We start from the raw sequence: 23,366 nt of genomic DNA, 5'->3' as shown, positions 1-23,366 counted from the left end.
TTCATCAATAACGGGATGCCGTGGCAAATTTGGTCTGACATTTGTTTATCAAAGAATGTATCACAAAGCAAAATAAAAGCATTGAATGTCTTCCCTGGAGCACTGGTTCTCAGACGTCGCTTATCACTGGTGTCTGGAGTTTTTGAACCGATTGAAATTATCAGGCCAAAACAGAACATTTTCCTTGTGTATGCAAGAAAAAAAGCTTTAAGCTACAAACTCTGGTGACCGTGCAGTAGAATTTATGTATTGTTTTATGAACTTCCAGAATGAGAGATATAATCTACCTAAATAGAAAAGAACTAAATGTTTGTATACTGCCTCTAAATGAAGTAGTCTCAGAACCAAAAATTATAGCTAGCAGATCATGTAAACTTTAGTTATCCCTGGTGGCAATGATTATACAGGAGTAGAAGGTCACTGATGTTTAACAATACTTTCCCGGAACATGGATGGCTTTTAACTATATTTTATATTACTTTTTAATTATAAAGGACTTTTATTTGAAGTTTAAAGAAAGGTTTGATGCAAGCAAATATGGTAGCTTTAAGGGAAATTACATTTGATTAAGCAATTTATTGAGAATGTTAAATCTTTTGAGGTTAGCATAACATACAATGCTACACAATTACTGAGTATTTGGAATTGGGAATTTCAAGTAGGTTAAAATGGAAGAATTTGTGGGTTTTAGAGGGTAGATTTTTTTTTTTTTTTTTTTTTAAGTGCATTAGTAGCTTGATATACACTGCTCAAAAAAATAAAGGGAACACTCTAATAACACATCCTAGATCTGAATGAATGAAATATTCTCATTGAATACTTTGTTCTGTACAAAGTTGAATGTGCTGACAACAAAATCACACAAAAATCATCAATAGAAATCAAATTTATTAACCAATGGAGGCCTGGATTTGGGAGTCACCCTCAAAATTAAAGTGGAAAAACACCCTACAGGCTTATCCAACTTTGATGTAATGTCCTTAAAACAAGTCAAAATGAGGCTCAGTATTGTGTGTGGCCTCCACGTGCCTGTATGACCTCCCTACAATGCCTGGGCATGCTCCTGATGAGGTTGCGGATGGTCTCCTGTGGGATCTCCTCCCAGACCTGGACTAAAGCACCCACCAACTCCTGGACAGTCTGTGGTGAAACGTGACGCTGGTGGATGGAGCGAGACATGATGTCCCAGATGTGCTCAATCAGATTCAGATCTGGGGAACAGGCGGGCCAGTCCATAGCTTCAATGCCTTCATCTTGCAGTAACTGCTGACACACTCCAGCCACATGAGGTCTGGCATTGTCATGCATTAGGAGGAACCCAGGGCCAACTGCACCAGCATATGGTCTCACAAGGGGTCTGAGGATCTCATTTCGGTACCTAATGGCAGTCAGGCTACCTCTGCCGAGCACATGGAGGGCAGTGCAGCCCTCCAAAGAAATGCCACCCCACACCATTATTGATCCACTGCCAAACCAGTCATGCTAAAGGATGTTGCAGGCAGCAGATCGCTCTCCACGGCGTCTCCAGACTCTCACGTCTGTCACATATGCTCAGTGTGAACCTACTTTCATCTGTGAAGAGCACAGGGAGCCAGTGGCGACTTTGCAAATCTTGGTGTTCTGTGGCAAATGCCAAGCATCCTGCACGGTGTTGGGCTGCGAGCACAACCCCCATCTGTGGACGTCGGGCCCTCATACCACCCTCATGGCATTGATTTCTAACTGTTCATGCAGACACATGCACATTTGTGGCCTGCTGGAGGTCATTTTGCAGGGCTCTGGCAGTGCTCCTCCTGTTCCTCCTTTCACAAAGGCGGAGGTAGCGGTCCTGCTGCTGGGTTGTTGCCCTCCTACGGCCCCCTCCACGTCTCCTGGTGTACTGGCCTGTCTCCTGGTAGCGCCTCCAGCCTCTGGACACTATGCTGACAGACACAGCAAACCTTCTTGCCACAGCTCGCATTGATGTGCCATCCTGGAAGAGCTGCACTATTTGAGCAACTTCTGTGGGTTGTAGAGTCCATCTCATGCTACCACGAGTGTGAAAGCACAACCAACATTCAAAAGTGACCAAAATATCAGCCAGAAAGCATTGGTACTGAGATGTGGTCTGTGGTTCCCACCTGCAGAACCACTCCTTTATTGAGGGTGTCTTGATAATTGCCAATAATTTCCATCTATTGTCTATTCCATTTGCACAACAGCATGTGAAATTGATTGTCAATCAGTGTTGCTTCCTAAGTGGACAGTTTGATTTCACAGAAGTTTGATTTACTTGGAGTTATATTCTGTTGTTTAAGTGTTCCTTTATTTTTTTGAGCAGTGTATTTGGTATGTGGTTTATTTTTGGGGAGGGAGTCTGACACCAATGAAATAAAATATTAAACATCCCCCAAACAAAATTATTAATATATATACAGTGAAGGAAATAATTATTTGAGCCCTTTTTTTTGTAAGTTTGCCCACTGACAAAGACATGAACAGTCTAAAATTTTAAGGGTAGGTTAATTTTAACATTGAGAGATAGAATATCCAAAAAAAAAAATCAAGAAAATCACATTGTACAAATTAGGTACATTTATTTGCATTTTGCAGTGAGAAATAAGTATTTGATCCCCTACAAACCATTATGAGTTCTGGCTCCTACAGACCAGTTAGACGCTCCTCATCAACTCGTTATCTGCATTAAAGACAGCTGTCTTACATAGTCACCTGTATAAAAGACTCCTGTCCACAGACTCAATTAATCAAAATGCCAGGAGCCTGACAAACAAGATGGATGTACTGGAAGCAGAAATATCTACAGGTAACTATGACATAGTGGGAATAACCGAGACATGGTTAGATGAAAGCTATGACTGGGCAGTTAACTTACAGGGTTACAGTCTGTTTAGAAGGGATCGAAGAAGTCGGAAAGGGGGTGGAGTCTGTCTATATGTAAAGACGTGTCTAAAGCCTACAATACGGGAGGATGTATGGGAGGGAAATGAGGAGGTCGAGTCCTTATGGGTGGAGATACATGGGGCAAAAAACAATAATAAAATTATCATAGGAGTCTGTTATAAACCACCAAATATAGCAGAAGCCACGGAAAGTCTATTAATGAGACAAATAGACGAAGTAGCAAAAAATAACGAGGTGATTATTATGGGGGACTTCAACTACCCCGATATAGACTGGGAAACCGAAAGCTGTAGATCTCAGAAAGGAAACAGGTTTCTGTCAATTATCAAAGACAATTATTTGTCACAACTTGTGCAGGAACCAACTAGAGGGACGGCCCTTTTAGACTTAATATTAACTAACAGGCCAGACAGAATAACTGAGGTGCAGGTCGGGGGGCACCTGGGAAATAGTGACCACAACATTATACAATTCCACATGTGCTTCAGTAGGGTGCCCAGCAAGGGAGTCACAAAAACACTGAACTTCAGGAGGGCAAAGTTTGATCAGCTAAGAGATGCCCTTCACCTTATAGACTGGGATAGTATCTTTAGTAATAGGAGCACGGATAGAAAATGGGAAATTTTCAAAACAGTCCTACATAGTCACTGTAGAAGGTACATACCTTATGGGAATAAAAGGGCTAGGAATAGGAGGAAGCCAATGTGGCTAAATAAGGAAGTCAAGAGGGCAATGAAAAACAAAAAAAGGGCTTTCGGTAAACTTAAACAAGAAGGCAGCGAGGAAGCGCTAATATCTTATAGGGAAAAAAACAAAATCTGTAAGAAACAAATAAGAATAGCAAAAGAGGAGACAGAGAGACTAATTGCCAAGGAAAGTAAAACGAATCCCAAACTATTCTTTAACTATATAAACAGTAAAAGGATTAAAACTGATGGAGTTGGCCCATTGAAAAATAACCTGGGTAAAATCATAGAGGGCGATGAGGGTAAAGCAAACCTACTCAATAGCTTCTTCTCCACTGTTTTCACAAAAGAAAACAATTTATCGGAGGAAATGCAGAGTGATAAAGTAAACCCTCCGCTAAATATCACCCACCTAACCCAGGAGGAAGTTCAGAAACGCCTAAATAATATCAAAATAGACAAGTCACCAGGCCCAGATGGCATACACCCCCGGGTACTAAAAGAATTAAGTAATGTGATAGACAGACCGCTGTATCTTATATTCAAGCACTCTTTATGGACAGGGACTGTCCCACTAGACTGGCGCCAAGCAAATGTGGTACCAATATTCAAAAAGGGGTCTAAAAGTGACCCTGGGAACTATAGACCAGTAAGCTTAACGTCTGTTGTGGGTAAATTGTTTGAAGGATTTCTTAGAGATGCTATTGTAGAATATCTTAATGATAATAACTGTCTAACTCCATATCAACATGGATTCATGAGGGATCGCTCCTGCCAAACAAACCTGATGGCCTTCTACGAGGAGGTGAGCTCACAGTTGGACCGGGGAGAGTCAGTGGATGTTGTATACCTTGACTTCTCCAAAGCGTTTGATACCGTGCCACACAAAAGGTTGGTATATAAAATGAGAATGCTTGGTCTGGGGGATAATGTGTGCAAGTGGGTAAATAGCTGGCTGAGTGATAGAAAGCAGAGGGTGGTTATCAATGGAGTAAGCTCAGGGTGTGTCAGGGTTACTAGCGGGGTGCCTCAAGGGTCTGTCTTGGGCCCTATATTATTTAATATATTTATTAATGATCTAGTGGAACGGTTGCATAGTAAAATAGCAATATTTGCAGATGATACTAAACTTTGTAAAGTAGTTAATACAGATGAGGATAGGGCACAGCTACAGGAGGATTTAGATAAATTGGGGAGTTGGGCCAAAAAATGGCAAATGGGGTTCAATGCCGATAAATGTAAGGTCATGCACATGGGAAAGAAAAACAGCAGTCACCCATACATATTAAATGGGAAACCGTTGGGGAAATCTGACATGGAGAAGGACCTGGGCGTCTTGGTTAATAGCAAATTAAATTGGAGTGCCCAGTGTCAGGCAGCAGCTGCGAAGGCAAATAGAGTCATGGCATGCATCAGAAGAGGAATAGGGGCATATGATGAGAACATTGTTCTTCCTCTGTATAAAGCGCTGGTAAGGCCGCACTTAGAATATTGTGCACAGTTCTGGGCTCCTGTGCTCAGGAAAGACATATTGGAGCTAGAGAGGGTACAAAGGAGGGCGACTAAGGTAATAAAGGGAATGGAGGGACTAGAATACCCAGAGAGGTTGTCAAAATTAGGCCTATTTACATTGGAAAAGAGAAGGCTTAGGGGAGACCTCATAAACATGTATAAATACATCAGGGGGCAGTACAGAGATCTCTCCCATGACCTGTTTATACCAAGGATGGTGACAAAGACGAGGGGGCACACTATGCGTCTGGAGGAAAGGAGGTTCCTGCACCATCATAGAAGGGGATTCTTTACGGTCAGAGCCGTGAGACTCTGGAACTCTCTGGGAGAGGAAGTGGTGATGTCCAACTCACTTAATGAGTTCAAGAGAGGCCTGGACGCCTTTCTTGAGAACAATAAAATTACATCTTATGCTTAGTTAATTAATCCAGGAATTTAATCTGACTGCCAGATTGGTGTCGGGAAGTGAATTTTTCCTCAATGATGTAAATTGGCCTATGCCGCATGTTTTTTTGTTGCCTTTCCCTGGATCAATGCTGCGGAATAGCTGCAGTGCACAAGAAATAGGCTGAACTGGATGGACGCTTGTCTTTTTTTGGCCTTATAAACTATGTAACTATGTCAGACTCTAACCTCTACAACATGGGCAAGACCATAGAGCTTTCTAAGGATGTCAAGGACAAGATCATAGATCTGCACAAAGCTGGAATGGGCTACAAAACCATAAGTAGGACGCTTGGTGAGAAGGAGACAACTGTTGGTGCAATAGTAAGAAAATGGAAGAAATACAAAATGACTGTCAATCGACATCGATCTGGGGCACCATGCAAAATCTCACCTCGTGGGGTATCCTTGATCATGAGGGAGGTGAGAGATCAGCCTAAAACTACAACGGGGGAACTTGTTAACGATCTCCAGGCAGTTGGGACCACAGTCACCAAGAAAACCATTGGTAACACATTACACCTTAAAGGTTTAAAATCCTGCAGTGCCCACAACGTCCCCCTGCTCAAGAAGGCACATGTGCAGGCCCGTCCGAAGTTTGCCAATGAACACCTGGATGATTCTGTGAGTTATTGGGAGAAGGTGCTGTGGTCAGATGAGACAAAAATTGAGCTCTTTGGCATTAACTCAGCTCTCCGTGTTTGGAGGAAGAGAAATGCTGCCTATGACCCAAAGATTTCAGTCCCCACTGTCAAGCATGGAGGTGGAAACATTATGTTTTGGGGGTGTTTCACTGCTAAGGGCACAGGAGTACTTCACCGCATCAATAGGAGAATGGATGGAGCCATGTACCATACAATTCTGAGTGAGAACCTCCTTCCCTCCGCCAAGACATTAAAAATGGGTCATGGCTGGGTCTTCCAGCAAGACAATGACCCAAAACATACAGCCAATGGAACAAAGGAGTGGCTCAAAAAGAAGCAAATTAAGGTCATGGAGGAGCCTAGCCAGTCTCCAGACCTTAATCTCATAGAAAACTTATGGAGGGAGTTGAAGCTCTGAGTTGCCAAGCGAAAGCCTCAAAATATGAATGATTTAGAGATGATCTGCAAAGAGGAGTGGACCAAAATTCCTCCTGACATGTGCGCAACCCTCATCAACTACAAAAAAGTCTCACTGCTGTGCTTGCCAACAAGGGTTTTGCCACCAAGTGTTGTTTGCCAGAGGAATTAACTACTTATTTCTCACTGCAAAATACAAATAAATGTATCTAATTTATACATTGTGACTTTCTTTTGGATATTCTATCTCTCAATGTTAAAATTAACCTACCCTTAAAATGATAGACTGTTCACGTCTTTGTCAGAGGGCAAACTTACAAAAACAGCAATGGATCAAATAATTATTTCCTTCATTATGTGTGTGTGTGTGTGTGTGTGTGTGTGTGTGTGTGTGTGTGTAATATATATATATATATCTCCCATGGGCAAAACGCAAAACCACATCATGTATATCATAGACCATGCCAACGTACTAGATACCTTATTGTCACTGGGGTGAAAAGCAGCATTGTGGTGACATTGTCCAAGAATGCAGAGAGAAGGGCCGCAATAAAACATAAAATTATTATCATTGGCCACACTCTTCCTCTGGACAGCTTGTAGGCCTGTTGAAAAGAAATAATGAAGAAACAAAATACAACTTAACAAATAAGCAAACAAAACACGGGTATTATTTACATAGGACTCCAAGCTGCAGTATAAATATGTCTATTGAGAGGTGCATTAAAAAAGTAAACAAGCACGTCACTGAAAATTACAGAATTTTTTTTTTTTTTTTTTATCTGCATAGAGCCTTAAAGCCTTTTGCTCACTGTAAAGCACCTTGCACATTATCTTTTGAAAAAGCACTTTTCTTTTTTTAAATAGGAAATTAGAATCTTTCAGTTGACATCGAAACTTTTTTTAATATATTAGGCTAAATATACACAGTATTTGTGCACTGTAATTCAAAAGTATATGCCAGGATCTTTTCTGTCAGCGTTTAGCTTTTGGGCAAAGCACTCGCTTACCAGATGGAGGTTGAAAGATTGTCCATGCAACTTATTGTCAGTATATGTATGCATTGCAAAAAAAAGTGTTACCGGTGTGGTATATTCTTTTTTTTTTTTTTTTTCATTAAGTACCAGTGTTGGACAATTGCTTCTGCATTCATCAATACTGTTGCCAGTTTCAACTAGAAAAAAGCAATCTTCAAACACATATACACTGCTCAAAAAAATAAAGGGAACACTCAAATAACATATCCTAGATCTGAATGAAATATTCTCATTGAATACTTTGTTCTGTACAAAGTTTAATGTGCTGACAACAAAATCACACAAAAATCATCAATGGAAAACAAATTAACCAATGGAGGCCTGGATTTGGAGTCACCATCAAAATTAAAGTGGAAAAACACACTACAGGCTGATCCAACTTTGATGTAATGTCCATAAAACAAGTCAAAATGAGGCTCAGTATTGTGTGTGGCCTCCACGTGCCTGTATGACCTCCCTACAACGCCTAGGCATGCTCCTGATGAGGTTATATAATCAAAGTTTCTCAGCAGTAGAGATGAGCGTTGTTCTACTCGAACTGTTCGCCAATCTCAAATTCGAGCTGTTTTGGGCGGTGTTCGAGCCGGTCGGCGAACACGAACAATTTTAGAAAAATTCGGCTGTTCGAGGTTATGTTCGATAACTGTTCGTGCACCAAAATCATAACTGGATTTTTTCTCAGTAATGATGAAAATTAATGTTAATACGCAGTTTGAGTGTACAGCGGGGCGGGGGGAGGGGCAGGGGATGGATCTCTGCAGGAACAATGAAGATCTCCATTTTTTTTTCTCTTTCCCGCATTTGCAGTGGGGAGGTGCAATCTGTCAGCCTATCAGCAGCGCGCACACGGAGCGAAGTGCTTTTTTTCACACAAGCAAGGGCATGTGTGATGGGCAGTGTATGTCACATGTCCTTGCCCTATAAGACCAAGCCATTTTCCCCGTCGCCACCATTTTCTCACTGCTGCAGCTGCGTGTTAGACGGCACCGCTGTTGCTGTGTGCGCTATACCTTGTTAATTTCAAGCCAATTTTCGCACAAATATACAGATAGCTTGGGAGTAGGGAATAGTTGTGATTGCAGTCCTTTTAAGGACTAGGTTACAGCATTTCCTACGACTTTTATCAGGCAGGTCTGTGCTCTTAAATAGATAGATTGTGGGAGTAAAGACTAATTGTAATTGCAGTCCTTTTCAGGACTAGGTTACATCAGTTCCTATCAGTTTTTGCCAGGCAGGTCTGTGCCAGTGCTGTGCAAGTTTTTTTCACAGCATTTGGCTGAATCTAGCAAAGCTAATCCTTTTTGGCCTATTGCAGAGTGTGTTAGTCAGTGGAGTAGCCTATCTGTGTTGCAAGATATACCACCTGTGTATAGAATACCAATTTTTTTACTGCACCTAGTGAAGTAAAATCTTTTGGGCATAGCATCATTCTATTAGTCCATCTATACTGACCTCCATCAGGTTGCAAACTGAATATAATTTTTTTCTGCATCTAGCTCTGAAAAAATATTTGGGCTTCTAGCGGTGTGTGGGACTTGGTCTATTAGTCCATCTATACTGACCTCCATCAGGTTGCAAATTAAAAATAATTTTTTTCTGCATCTAGCTCTGAAAAAATATTTGGGCTTCTAGCAGTGTGTGGGACTTGGTCTATTAGTCCATCTATACTGACCTCCATCAGGTTGCAAATTAAAAATAATTTTTTTCTGCATCTAGCTCTGAAAAAATATTTGGGCTTCTAGCAGTGTGTGGGACTTGGTCTATTAGTCCATCTATACTGACCTCCATCAGGTTGCAAATTAAAAATAATTTTTTTCTTCATTTATCTCTGAAAAAATATTTGGGCTTCTAGCAGCGTGTGGGACTTGTTCTATTAGTCCATCTATACTGACCTCCATCAGGTTGCAAATTAAAAATAATTTTTTTCTGCATGTTGCTCTGAAAAAATATTTGGGCTTCTAGCAGTGTATGGGACTTGGTCTATTAGTCCATCTATACTGACCTCCATCAGGTTGCAAATTAAAAATAATTTTTTTCTGCATCTAGCTCTGAAAAAATATTTGGGCTTCTAGCAGTGTGTGGGACTTGGTCTATTAGTCCATCTATACTGACCTCCATCAGGTTGCAAATTGAATAAAAAAAATTTCTGCATCTAGCTCTGAAAAAATATTTGGGCTTCTAGCAGTGTGTGGGACTTGGTCTATTAGTCCATCTATACTGACCTCCATCAGGTTGCAAATTGAATAAAAAAATTTTCTGCATCTAGCTCTGAAAAAATATTTGGGCTTCTAGCGGTGTGTGGGACTTGGTCTATTAGTCCATCTATACTGACCTCCATCAGGTTGCAAATTAAAAATAATTTTTTTCTGCATCTAGCTCTGAAAAAATATTTGGGCTTCTAGCAGTGTGTGGGACTTGGTCTATTAGTCCATCTATACTGACCTCCATCAGGTTGCAAATTAAAAATATTTTTTTTCTGCATCTAGCTCTGAAAAAATATTTGGGCTTCTAGCAGTGTGTGGGACTTGGTCTATTAGTCCATCTATACTGACCTCCATCAGGTTGCAAATTAAAAATAATTTTTTTCTTCATTTATCTCTGAAAAAATATTTGGGCTTCTAGCAGCGTGTGGGACTTGTTCTATTAGTCCATCTATACTGATCTCCATCAGGTTGCAAATTAAAAATAATTTTTTTCTGCATCTAGCTCTGAAAAAATATTTGGGCTTCTAGCAGTGTGTGGGACTTGGTCTATTAGTCCATCTATACTGACCTCCATCAGGTTGCAAATTAAAAATAATTTTTTTCTTCATTTATCTCTGAAAAAATATTTGGGCTTCTAGCAGCGTGTGGGACTTGTTCTATTAGTCCATCTATACTGATCTCCATCAGGTTGCAAATTAAAAATAATTTTTTTCTGCATCTAGCTCTGAAAAAATATTTGGGCTTCTAGCAGTGTGTGGGACTTGGTCTATTAGTCCATCTATACTGACCTCCATCAGGTTGCAAATTAAAAATAATTTTTTTCTGCATCTAGCTCTGAAAAAATATTTGGGCTTCTAGCGGTGTGTGGGACTTGGTCTATTAGTCCATCTATACTGACCTCCATCAGGTTGCAAATTAAAAATAATTTTTTTCTGCATCTAGCTCTGAAAAAATATTTGGGCTTCTAGCAGTGTGTGGGACTTGGTCTATTAGTCCATCTATACTGACCTCCATCAGGTTGCAAATTAAAAATAATTTTTTTCTTCATTTATCTCTGAAAAAATATTTGGGCTTCTAGCAGCGTGTGGGACTTGTTCTATTAGTCCATCTATACTGACCTCCATCAGGTTGCAAATTAAAAATAATTTTTTTCTGCATCTAGCCCAGCCAATAGTTTTGGCCTAATACCACAGTTTGGCCACTCAGCTCTGCTCGGTTACCATCCATTGTTTTTTTGTGCAAACAACTCCAGAGTTGTGAATTAGTTAACCACCAAAATGAGTGGAAAAAGGCCTGCTGCTGGTGGAAAGGGGAATAGGCGTGTTGGGAAGGGGAAAAAAGGTTGTGTCCGTGGGGTAGGTGCAGAAGAAAGACCATCTTCCAGCCAAACTAAAATGTCTACTTCTTTTAGCGGACAATGTGATAAGATCCCTTTCTTACGGCCACGCCAATCGCTACAAATTCCAGATGAGGCACAAAAACAGCAGGTGCTTCAACGGATATCAAGTGCTCCTTTAAGTGGGCTCTCCTCCACATCAACTTCAACATCACAAATACTCCAGTCCTCAAAGGTGTCACCCAAATCGCACTTGCTTCCTCACAGCTCCCAAATCTCCAGCTGCCCATCTGAGTATGAGGTAGAACAGATGGTTGAGTCTGCAGAGCTGTTTACTCATACTATAGCCTGGGAATCAGAGGTCGACTCCAGCGCTTCTGTGAATCCAGACGAGGAAATGATCTGCACTGATGCCCAGAATCTTTATGAGTCGGATCCAGGACCAGACGCAGAAGGTTCTGACCATAATGTAGACCCTCATTCCCAAACTGTAACTCCTGTTGGTGGAGACAATGAGGAAGACGATGATAAGACTCAAATACCTGATTGGAGCGACAACTTTAGTTTTTTGTCAGGGCAGGAACAGGTTGGCTCTGAGGACGACGGGTGTGATAACACACAGGGTGATGATGATGAGGTTGGAGATCCCACTTACTGTCAACCCACAGTCAGCCAAGAGATGAGGTCAGCAGAGGAGGTGGAGGAAGATGCTAGTGACGACGAGGTCAGGTTGCGCCTTCCTGGACAGAGACGTAGTACTGGAAGCACGTCAACAACTGCATCCTCAAACACAACTCTGCCTCTCACCACAAGTCGTGGTGGCTCTTCAGGTCGCATGGGTGCTAAGCCTTGCATAGCCTGGGCATTTTTTCAGATCGATAAAGATGACCCAACTCGTGTTATCTGTAACATTTGTCAGCAAAAGCTAAGTAGAGGCCAAAAAATACATAGTTTGAGTACTTCATGCATGAACCGGCACATGGACATGAAGCATAAGTTGCAGTGGGAAGCTCAGTGTGCTACAATGCGGCCTAGCCGGCCGGGCCAATCCCCGTCTGCCATATCTTGTGCATCCGCGGCCTCTTCATCCTCTGTGACTTAAGGGGACAGCAGTCACACCTGTTTTGGGGCGCAGACCTGCCACCTCTTTACCCGCAACAGCCAGCGTGATTGGCAGGTCATCATTTTCTTTGGAGGTGGTAACACCAGCTGGTGTTGAGCGCTGTCCGACATCGATAGCACCACCTTTGGATCAAGGCAACCTAACATGTCCGCCTGCATCTTCCTCACAGACCGGCAGTTTGCCGGGGACACCCTTATCAACCCCGTCTAAGCACAATAGCCAGCCCTCGGTCCCTCAGATGTGGACAAGTAAAAGACCATTTCCTCCTAGCCATGAGAAAGCTAAGAGGTTGAATTTCACCATCTGCAAGCTCTTGGCTACAGAAATGCTGCCTTTCCGCCTGGTGGACACAGAGGATTTTCGAGACCTTATGTCCGTCGCAGTGCCCCAGTACCAGATGCCCAGTCGGCACTACTTCTCAAAGAAAGGTGTGCCTGCGCTCCACCAGCATGTCGCACACAACATCACCGCTTCTTTGAGAAACTCTGTGTGTGACAGGGTGCATTTCACCACAGACACTTGGACGAGTAGGCATGGACAGGGGCGTTACATGTCGCTGACTGGGCACTGGGTAACTATGGTGACAGCAGGACAAGGGGCTGCTGTCCAAGTCTTGCCGTCCCCACGAGTTGTGCGTCAATCCTCTTTATGTCAAAGTTCCTCCACTGCTTCTGCCTCCTCAACCTCCTCTCGGTCTTCCACCTGCACCCAAAGCCTGTCTGGTCATGCCACAAGCTTTCTAACTGCGCAGAAGGGATCCTGCACACCTCCTTACTATGCTGGCAGTAGGGCTCAACGTCATCAGGCGGTTTTTACATTGAAATGTCTGGGAAATGTGAGTCACACAGCTGAGGAGTTGTGGTCAGCTCTGGAGAACCAATTTCATGAATGGTTGTCTCCACTGGACCTGAAACCAGGGAAGGCCGTGTGCGACAATGCTGCAAACCTGGGTGCGGCCCTTCGCCGGGGCAATGTCACACACGTGCCTTGTATGGCTCACGTGTTGAACCTGGTTGTCCAGCAATTTTTAGCCCACTATCCCAGACTAGATGGCCTTCTGCAGAGGGCACGGTCGCTGTGTGCTCACTTCCGCCGTTCGCATCCCGCAGCTCAGCGACTTACATCTCTACAGAAGTCGTTGGGCCTGCCACTTCACCGGCTAAAATGCGATGTGCCTACCCGGTGGAATTCAACTCTGCACATGTTGCAGCGACTGTGGCAGCACCGACAAGCCCTGGTGCAATACGTTCTGACGTATAGCCTGGGCCAACGAGATTCAGAGGTGGGGCAAATCACGCTGGAGGAGTGGTCTCAGATCAGGAACCTATGCACCCTTCTGCACAGTTTTGAAATGGCGACGAAGATGTTTAGTGCTGACGATGCCATTATCAGCATGACTATTCCGGTGATTTACATGCTGGAGCACATGTTAAACAGAATTCGGAGTCAGGTGGTGGCACAAGAGGAGGTGGAGGAAGTAGAGGAGGAGGAGTTGTATGCGGAAGGGCTAACATCTGCAAGGTCCAGACGGTCGGCAGCACCAAGGCGGCAGGCATGTGAGGGTGGGGGAGATGGTTTTACCAGGGCGCATGGTAGCAGCCAAACTAGTGAGGAAGGTGCAGGAGCCCAGGAAGAAGTGGAGGACGAACTGATGGAAGACTCATCAGATGAGGGAGACCTTGATCACATTTCTGTTGTGCGAGGTTGGGGGGAGAGGACAGAGGAAGGAAGCATGATTGTTACCTCGCCACCAACACAACAGGGACTTGGTGCTCCTGGATGCGCAACACACATGAGTGCCTTCTTGCTGCACTACCTGCAACATGACCCTCGAATTGTGAGAATTAGAAATAATCCTGACTACTGGGTTGCCACACTGTTAGATCCCCGGTACAAAAGTAAATTTGCAGAAATTATTCCTGCCATAGAAAGGGATGCACGCATGCAGGAGTATCAGCAGAGACTGTTGCAGAATCTTACATGTGCTTTTCCACAAAATACCAGTGGTGCACGTAGTGAATCTCACAGTTCCAACTTGCCAACCGTGGGACCGTCAAGTGTTCAGCACTCAAACCGTAACAGAACCACAGTATCTGCTGGTAACATCAATTTTGCGGAATCATTTCACCACTTTTTTAGCCCATCCTTTGCAAGGCCACAGGAGACAAGAAGTCTGACACATAGTCAACGCCTAGAGACGATGGTACAGGAGTATCTCCAAGTAAACATTGAAGCCACGACTGTGTCACTGGACCCTTGCTCTTTTTGGGCTTCCAATCTGGATAAATGGCCGGAGCTAGCCACTTACGCCTTGGAGATCTTGTCATGCCCCGCAGCCAGCGTTCTGTCTGAACGTGTGTTCAGCGCTGCTGGTGGTGTGCTGACAGATAAGCGCACGCGGCTCTCCACTGATAATGTAGACAGACTCACGTTCATAAAGATGAACAAATCATGGATCCGAAACGACTTTTCTACCCCTGTGTCATCCTGGGGAGAGTAAAAGCTTGATGATTGGTTAAAATCACCCTACCAACCGTTTTAAGCTTTCAAATTACTAATCATGTTTATCTGTATCTTGACTGGAAAATAATTTGGGCTTTGTAGCAGTGTGCAGCACTGATCCTATTAGGCCATCTATAATAAGCTTCACCAGATTTAAAATTAAAAATAATTTTTAGCTGCATCTAGCCCGGAAAATAATTTTGGGGCTCCGAGATGCGCAAGACACATAAGTGCCTTCTTGCTGCACTACCTGCAGCATGACCCTCATATTGTCAGAATTCGAAGTAATCATGACTACTGGGTTGCCACACTCTTAGATCCCCCAAACTTTTCGATCAACCTTTTCATTTTAATTAAGACCAAAAAAATGGTCATTTTTGAAATTATAAGCATTAGCAGGTTGTTAGAAACTGAAATCAAACAGTTTTCAACTCAAAACTTTATTCTAGGTGATGTTACATTTTCACATAGGACCCCTTGTTCGAAAGGAGCTTCTGAACTCTCTCGTCCATTGAATTTGTCAGGTTTTGGATGGTTTCTGCTTCAATTGTTTTGCATGAGGACAGAATACCCTCCCAGAGCTGTTGCTTAGATGTGAACTGCCTCCCGCCATCATAGACACTCCTTTTAATGATGCTCCAAAGGTTCTGAATGGGGTAGAGGTCAGGGGAGCATGGGGGTCACACCATAAGTTTGTCCCCTTTTATGCCCATATCAGCCAGAGATGCAGATGTTTTATGTGCAGCATGAGATGGTGCATTATCATGCAGAAAAATGATCTTGCTGTGAAATACACGGTTCTTCTTCTTGAACCATGGCAGGAAGTGCTGTTTGAGAAAATCCACATACATTATGGAGTTCATCTTTAGCGCCTTCAGGGATCCTAAAGGGGCCGACAATCTCTCTCCCCATGATTCCAGCCCAAAACATTACTCCACCTCCTCCTTGTTGGCGCTGTAGCCATGTTTGCGTGGGGTGTCCATCAACCAGCCATCCTCCACTCAATCCATCTGGACCATCGAGCGCTGCACGGCACTCATCCGTGAACAAAACTGTTTTGAAATCAGTCTTCATGTAATGTTTGGCCCACTGGAGCCGTTTCTGCTTGTGTGAAGTGGATAGAGGAGGTCGACAGGATGGCGTATGCACAGCTGCAAACCTCTGAAGGACCCTGCATCTTGTTGTTCGGGGGACGTTGGAGGCACAAGCAGCTTCAAAAACTTGTCTGCTGCTATGACAAGGCTTTTTTGCCGCTGCTGTTTCAACCTGACGTAATTGCCTGTAGGAAAGAGTCCTCAATTTGCCCTTATCAGCACGCACACGTGTGTACTGTGAATCAGCTACATACTTCTTGATTGCCAAGACACTTCATCCTGATCATCGTTTAGGTCAAGGTTGTGGAGTGTTTAGTTCAAGGCATTTTTAGGTCATGCCTTGACCTAAACACTCCACAATTTGTTGCTTCTCAGCAGCCGACACATCCTTTTTCTTTCCCATTTTGGCAGAAAATGTAGGCTGCTTAATAATGTGAGAGAGCCTTCTTAAATAGTCTTGCCTTTCATTGGACACACCTGCCAAACTAATTAGCACAGGTGTCTGCAATTGCTTACAGTGATATAAAGAGCCCTGACACACATCACCATCAATGAGTTTAAGTGACAAACAAAAATTCTTCCCTTATCACTCCTAAACACTTTTTGCATAATAATTTGGAACGCGGTGTACATGTGCTTTTCCACAAAACACCAGTGGTTCACGTAGTGAATCTTACAGTTCTAACTTGCCAACCGTGGTCTGTATGGAATTGTTCAATAAAGGGCCCAAAATTAAGATAACATAGATGGGAGAGGTCTCTATGAATAGGAATTCCTAAGTATTTGATACCCTGTGAGGGCCAGGCAAAGGGAAAGTTGGACTGGATGGAATCCTATATGGATTTAGGGAGGGAGACATCAAGGGCCTCAGACTTCGCTGCATTGATTTTAAAATTTTACCATGTAACAAAGTGATCTATTTCAGCCATAACAGCAGGGATGGATATATGTGATTGAGTGATATATACTAGGACATCATCAGCAAATAGAGAGCACTTGTACTCGGTGCCTCCCACCTCAATCCACCTAATATTGGGGTTATGGCGAATTGATGAGAGCAGGTGCTCCATCACTAGGATGTATAAGAGAGGGGACAGAGGACATCCCTGCCTTGTCCCATTGGTGATTGTGAAAGGTGATGAAAATGTTCTGACGCACCCCCTGGGCCTTGGGACACCCGGAGCCGGACCCTTTTTGGTGGATGCTGGTGGTTGTAGTCTTCGTGGCGGCGATCCGGTTCCGTGGCTCAGGGCGGTCAAACCAGTGGCGGAACTATTTATGTGGTTTTGATGTTTAAATGTCCGACTACGCCACCCGTGGATTGCGGTCAGAGTGAACCGCCGCTACAGGGCAGACCGCTAAGGCTGGTGTTGTGGGTGCAGCAGAGCGTAGCATAACTCCCCACGGGAGGAGTATAGCCTCAGGGCAGTGTATGCGGAGGATGGGGGTGATGGTGCAGGGCAGCAGCAGTAACGACACGGAGTCAGTGATGCAGTTCAGGGCCTTTACTCACAGTTCTTATTATCCAGACCACGTCTGCAGGTAACGGCTGCCCACGTCGTACTGTGCTCACCAGGTGAGGGGCTCAGACAACTCCCAGATAACTTTGGAGCACTTCACAGGACCCCCTTTGTGTGTCCTTTGTCTGGCCTTTCTTACCAACCCTTCTGTCCGGCTGCCTCGGGCCTCCTCTTGGTAAACTTGGCGCCAGTTTCCCTGACCCTATGTGGTGCCTTCCTAGCGGGTGGAGCAAGGGGCTGCGCCACATAAAATGTCAGAGCCTCCGGTTTCTAGCTGAGGGTCGTTTCCTGCCTCCACTAGTTCGGGGACCGGTCTCCCCCTTTGGCCTGACCCCTCCACGCAGGTGGATTCGGGCGTGCGGTGGCGACTCGCCCGTCCGCACCCCTGGGATCCCTTCATTCCTCGTTCCTGGAGCCTTCTCCACTCCTCTTCCTTCCTTCTCCCTCTTCCAGGCCCGGGCCTCTGTTACTAGGCCCGCCTCCGGAGCAGAGCTCATGCAGAGCCCCTGCTCCCTGCCACTTCTGCTCAGACTTCTCTGCACTGAACTAAGATGGTGCCCACCTTTTATACTCCCTTCTCAATGCACCCAGGAACTGCTTCCTCCCTGCTCCTGCACTGCAGGGTTCCCCTTCCTCAGTGTTCCCTCCCCCCACACCAGCCAGGGACAGGGACTGTCGTGCCCATCTCAGGGGCATATTGGTCGCCCTGCCCCACGGCAATGTGGTGTAATGCATGCAGGTGTCGGGTCCTGATCCACACTCCATCCTTATCTGAGAGTGAGATATCACACCTCTGGGTGAGGTGCAATACGTCTGTAGCAACCGAGCCCTCGGTGCTACAGTTCCATTTATCTTCAGCCTAGGTGACGTATTGTGATACAGGGCCGTGATTTTGGCTATAAAAGGGTCCCCTAGACCCCTACCCCAAGCTTTTTAAGAGAATCATATATGGCGTGCCAGGAGACTCTATGGAATGCTTTCTCAGCATCCAACGAGAGTATCTACTTACAAATTTTTAACTGCATCTAGCCCAGGAAATACTTTGTGCCTAGTAGCAGTGTCTGCTAGTCAGCGGATTATCCCGGCTGTTAAGCAAGCTACACCACCTGTAGTTTGGACACTTAATTTTTTCAAAGGAAATGCTTCGGGACCACGGGATACTTAGTGAAGAGCATCAGGAGGCACCCCAAGGCATAGGGGCTGGGACTGGCACTAGGATGCCTTGCGGTGGACAGCCGAGCTCGATCCTTATAAAAGCTTTTTAACTGCAGCAGCTTTAGTGGACGCTACTGGAGCTGGAATTACGCGGCTGCTGGCATGAGACTTGCCCTCCAATAGATCCTTGTAAATGGATTTAAAGTGTATTCATTCAAATTAGAGGGACAATTTAAATTAAAAAGCTTAGAGCTGCCTCCACCACAGGGGGGCTCTCTCGACCCACCAGCGGACAGGCACCAGTATTGGGAGAGGGGGGCTGGCCGTCAGGGTTCACCGCGGCTCTGGCACAAACCCGGCGACACGGAGGTGGCACGGGCAGGAGCGGACTGGCCGTCTCGGCTTCTCACTTTTTGGATTTTAGAAGGGCATGACATGCCTATATCTGTGTCTCCCCCTCCTTTTACTCCTCCACCTCTTTTCTTTTCGCATGACTATATGTACTTGTCACTTTTCCATGTGTTAGTTGTGTCTTCTGAGCAGTTTGTCAGCTTTTGGACACCTTTGAAGGTGTTTTCTATGTGTTTCTATGTGTTTTTGTTTGCCTGCCATTGGTTTTAACGGTGTTCGAAGGTGTTCGACGAACAGTTCGGCGAACACACGGGTGTTCGACGAACCGAACCGAACTCGAACACTACGGGGGTGGCTCAACACTACTCAGCAGGTGCATATTAACTAATAGTTAAAGCTCCATGGCTAGCACCTAATGACATTTATTGTAGGCAAATCGCTAATCATACATATACAGCGAAGGAAAAAATGCGATCAAAGCTACACAGCAGGTAGTTGATCATAAAATATAGCTTTTATTAAATATATGATATAAAAAGAATACATCACATAATATGGCAGAAACAGTGCACAACGTACATAACAAAAATATACCTTAAAATACCATCATGCTCAATGGACACAGAAGTCCACATGTGAGACGCCCACCAAAATATAGTATAGACACTAATGCTCCTGATCAACAGATCTCTACCGTATATGTCCAAGTAGTATATCATTGGTGGTCAGCTAGTGCTGCCCAACTATAAGTAAGACACCCATGTCAGTGACCATATAATATAAAAGTAGAGTCTACCTGGACAGAGGGCTGGCGGCAGGAATGCTCACATGTGGACCGCGCGTCCACCCCGACGCGCGTTTTGGCGTTACCTTCTTCAGGGTAACCTGATGAGGTTGCAGATGGTCTCTTGTGGGATCTCCTCCCAGACCAGGACTAAAACATCCGCCAACTCCTGGACAGTCTGTGGTGCAATATGACGTTGGTGGATGGAGCGAGACATGATGTCCCAGATGTGCTCAATCGGATTTAGATATGGGGAATGGGCGGGCCAGTCCATAGCTTCAATGCCTTCATCTTGCAGGAACTGCTGACACACTCCAGCCACATTATATCTGGCATTGTCCTGCATTAGGAGGAACCCAGGGCCAACTGCACCAGCATATGATCTCACAAGGGGTCTGAGGATCTCATCTCGGTACCTAATGGCAGTCAGGCTACCTCTGGCGAGCACATGGAGGGCTTTGCGGCCCTCCAAAGAAATGCCACCCCACACCATTACTGACCCATTGCCAAACCGGTCATGCTGAAGGATGTTGCAGGCAGCAGATTGCTCTACATGGCGTCGCTAGACTCTGTCACGTCTGTCACATGTGTTCAGTGTGAACCTGCTTTCATCTGTGAAGAGCACAGGGTGCCAGTGGTGACTTTGCCAATCCTGGTGTTCTGTGGCAAATGCAAGCATCCTGCACGGTATTGAGCTGTGAGCACAACCCCCCATCTGTGGACGTTGCGCCCTCATACCACCCTCATGGAGTCGGCTTCTAAACGTTTGTGCAGACATGCACATTTGTGGCCTGCTGGAGATCATTTACAGGGCTCTGGCAGTGCTCCTCCTGTTCCTCCTTGCTCAAAGGTGGAGGTAGTGGTCCGGCTGCTGGGTTGTTGCCCTCCTATGGCCCCCTCCACGTCTCCTGGTGTACTGGCCTATCTCCTGGTAGCGCCTTCAGCCTCTGGACACTACGCTGACAGACACAGCAAACCTTCTTGCTACAGCTCGCATTGATGTGCCATCCTGGATGAGCTGCACTACCTGAGCAACTTCTGTGGGTTGTAGAGTCCATCTCATGCTACCACGAGTGGGAAAGAACAACCAACATTCAAAAGTGACCAAAACATCAGCCAGAAAGCATTGGTACTGAGATGTGGTCTGTGGTCCCCACCTGCAGAACCACTCCTTTATTGAGGGTGTCTTGATAATTGCCAATAATTTCCATCTATTGTCTATTCCATTTGCACAACAGCATGTGAAATTGATTGTCAATCAGTGTTGCTTCCTAAGTGGACAGTTTTATTTCACAGAAGTTTGATTTACTTGGAGTTATATTCTGTTGTTTAAATGTTCCCTTTATTTTTTTGAGCAGTGTATAATCATCCACAGGACACTTTTGGGATCATGACTATTGTCATGCTGGTGGATCGTGGACCCACAGTACCACGGGCCAGGTTTACCCTGAAGGAGCGTGGCTAAGGAGCTACCTGGTTTTTACTAGAGCTTCTGATGGTGGAGTTAGGCTTGAGCTGCAGGTAGCCACCAGGTACTACTCCAGGGTAGTCCCCGGTACTGTGGCAGCTAACCCCAAGGGTCAAGATCGCAGACGCGGAGTCTGAGTCCTAGACAGGATGGACACTGTGCTAGTTCAGACTAGGCATGTTCAGGGGGCAGAACTGGTTCAGGTTCTGAGTAACAGGACAGGTGTTGGGTCAGGGACCTGACAACTGACTTAGCAGCTTGCAGACTTACTAAACACTAAAGTTGCTCAGGTACCTCCCTATAGGGGAGGATGCCTTAAATACTCAAATCCAGGAGTGTGCGCGCTGCCTCTTTAAGAAGCAGGGAGTGCACGTGCCCTAAGCGTGCTGCCAGGAGACTTGCACAGGCCCTGGGAGCAGGGAGCCATGGCAGGAGAAGGAGATACGGCTGTCCCAGTCAAAGTATGGAGAGAAAGCATGAAAGTAACTATGCTGCTGGCATTACAGTACCCCACTTCCACTCCCCTCTTCTTCAAGCCTGCAAGGAATCTCTGCAGGAGAAGTAGGGCATGAATATTCTCTTTAGGTCCCACAATCTCTCTTCGAGCCCAAATCCTTTCCAATCCACTAGGAAAAAGGTTTTACCTCTAACCCTCTTCATGACAAAGTGGCTTCTCACCTCAAAAACATCCTCACAGCAGACTGAAGCAGGCGTGGTACCAGGATCCTTGAAGAAACTCAAGATGCCTGGTTTGAGGAGAGATACATGGAAGGAATTATTCACGCACAATGAAGCTGCCAGCTTTAATTTTTAGGATGTGACATTAATTTGCTTGATGACCTTGAAGGGACCGATAAAGCAAAGACCCATCTTGTAGGATTGGATCTCCAGATGGATGTACTTTGAAGAGAGCCACACCTTATCATCAGGCCAAAAGCATGGTGGGTCCAAGAGTCTTTTGTCCACATGCCTCTTCATCCATTCAGATGATTTCCCAAGAGTGACTTTGGTGTCCCCCAGATCTTAGAGAAGTCTTTAGTGAGTGCATCGGCTGCAGGAACGCCAGAAGCAACTGACACAAGAAGAGGGATACCAGGCTGCTGACCAAGACTATGAAGAAGACTCACTTATTGATTATTATAGGAGAACTCTGCCCAGTCGCCATTGTGCCCATGTCTGAAATGCTGCAGGAAATTAGAAAGAACCTGGTTGACTCTCTCCACCTGGCCGTTGGGGTAATGTGCAGGAGAAGTCCAGGACCAAGTTTGAAAGCTTGCACATAGCTCTCCAGAATCAGGAAGTGAATTAGACTCCCTTGTCGGATATGATGTGAAGCAGAAACCCATGAAGGCAAAAGATGTTTTGAATAAACTTCTCAGCAAGCTCTGGAGCAGATGGAAGACCAGGTAATGGAGTCAAGTGAGCCATCTTCAAGAAGCGGTCCACTACTACCCAGATAACAGAGTATCCAGAGAACACAGGGAGGTCTGCAATAAAGTCCATGGTGATGTGCTTCCAGTGAGCTGAAGGCACAGGAAGTGGTAGAAGTAGCCCAGACAGGATCTGCCTTGTGGTCTTGTTACGAGCATAGGAAGGATAGGCTGAAACAAATTCCATATCATTTCACATGGTAGGCCACCAACAATGACGTGAGATAAGAGTGCCCCCACAGCAAAACTTGCCTCCTATCCGATTCTAATACTAAATTGAGACACGTTCACCAGGGCCACAGTAACCATCTTGGAAGGCTCAATGATAATTTGGAGTTCTACTTCTTGGTCGGTGGGTAAGAAAGAAGTGCATCTGCCTTGACGTTCTTGTCAGCCTGCTGAAAATGCAAGACAAAGTCAAAACAGGCAAAGAACAGTGACCATCTAGCCTGGTGAGGTTTCAGCCTGTGTGTGGACTGCAAGTAATCGAGGTTCTTATCATCAGTGTATATGATGACCGGATGGACTGCCCCTTCAAGAAGGCAACGTCCCTCTTCTAGAGCCATTGTAAATCACTAATAACTCTCGGTCACCAATCAAGTAGTTGCATTCAGGAGCAGAGAAGGCCTTTGAGAAGAAACCGCAGGTGACCATTCGGGTAGAGGAAGACTGCCCCAGAGGATGAAGCATTGACTTCCACGAAGAATAGTTTGTTGATATTGGGTCTATGTAGTACAGAAGCAGAGGAGAGGGCCTGT

At 45.0% G+C, this 23,366-nt stretch overlaps 1 protein-coding gene across 5 annotated transcripts in view; it reads right to left on the bottom strand.

Moving 5' to 3' along the window:
- Positions 1 to 23,366, bottom strand: part of OCA2 (OCA2 melanosomal transmembrane protein) — a 677,082-nt gene that overhangs the window by 250,725 nt on the left and 402,991 nt on the right. For all 5 annotated transcript variants that reach the window (XM_073664530.1, XM_073664529.1, XM_073664531.1 and 2 more), the window contains one exon: positions 7,085 to 7,209. In XM_073664530.1, coding sequence (XP_073520631.1) covers positions 7,085 to 7,209 — 125 coding nt within the window. The remainder of the gene's footprint in view (positions 1 to 7,084; positions 7,210 to 23,366) is intronic.

This window comes from Phyllobates terribilis, unplaced genomic scaffold, assembly GCF_046119375.1.
Source record: "Phyllobates terribilis strain yellow unplaced genomic scaffold, ASM4611937v1 Scaffold_2__4_contigs__length_985480577, whole genome shotgun sequence".
In the NCBI taxonomy this organism is placed as follows: Eukaryota; Metazoa; Chordata; class Amphibia; order Anura; family Dendrobatidae; genus Phyllobates; species Phyllobates terribilis.
Note: the sequence above shows the minus strand (reverse complement) of the source record. Positions and strands in the feature narration are given on the sequence as shown.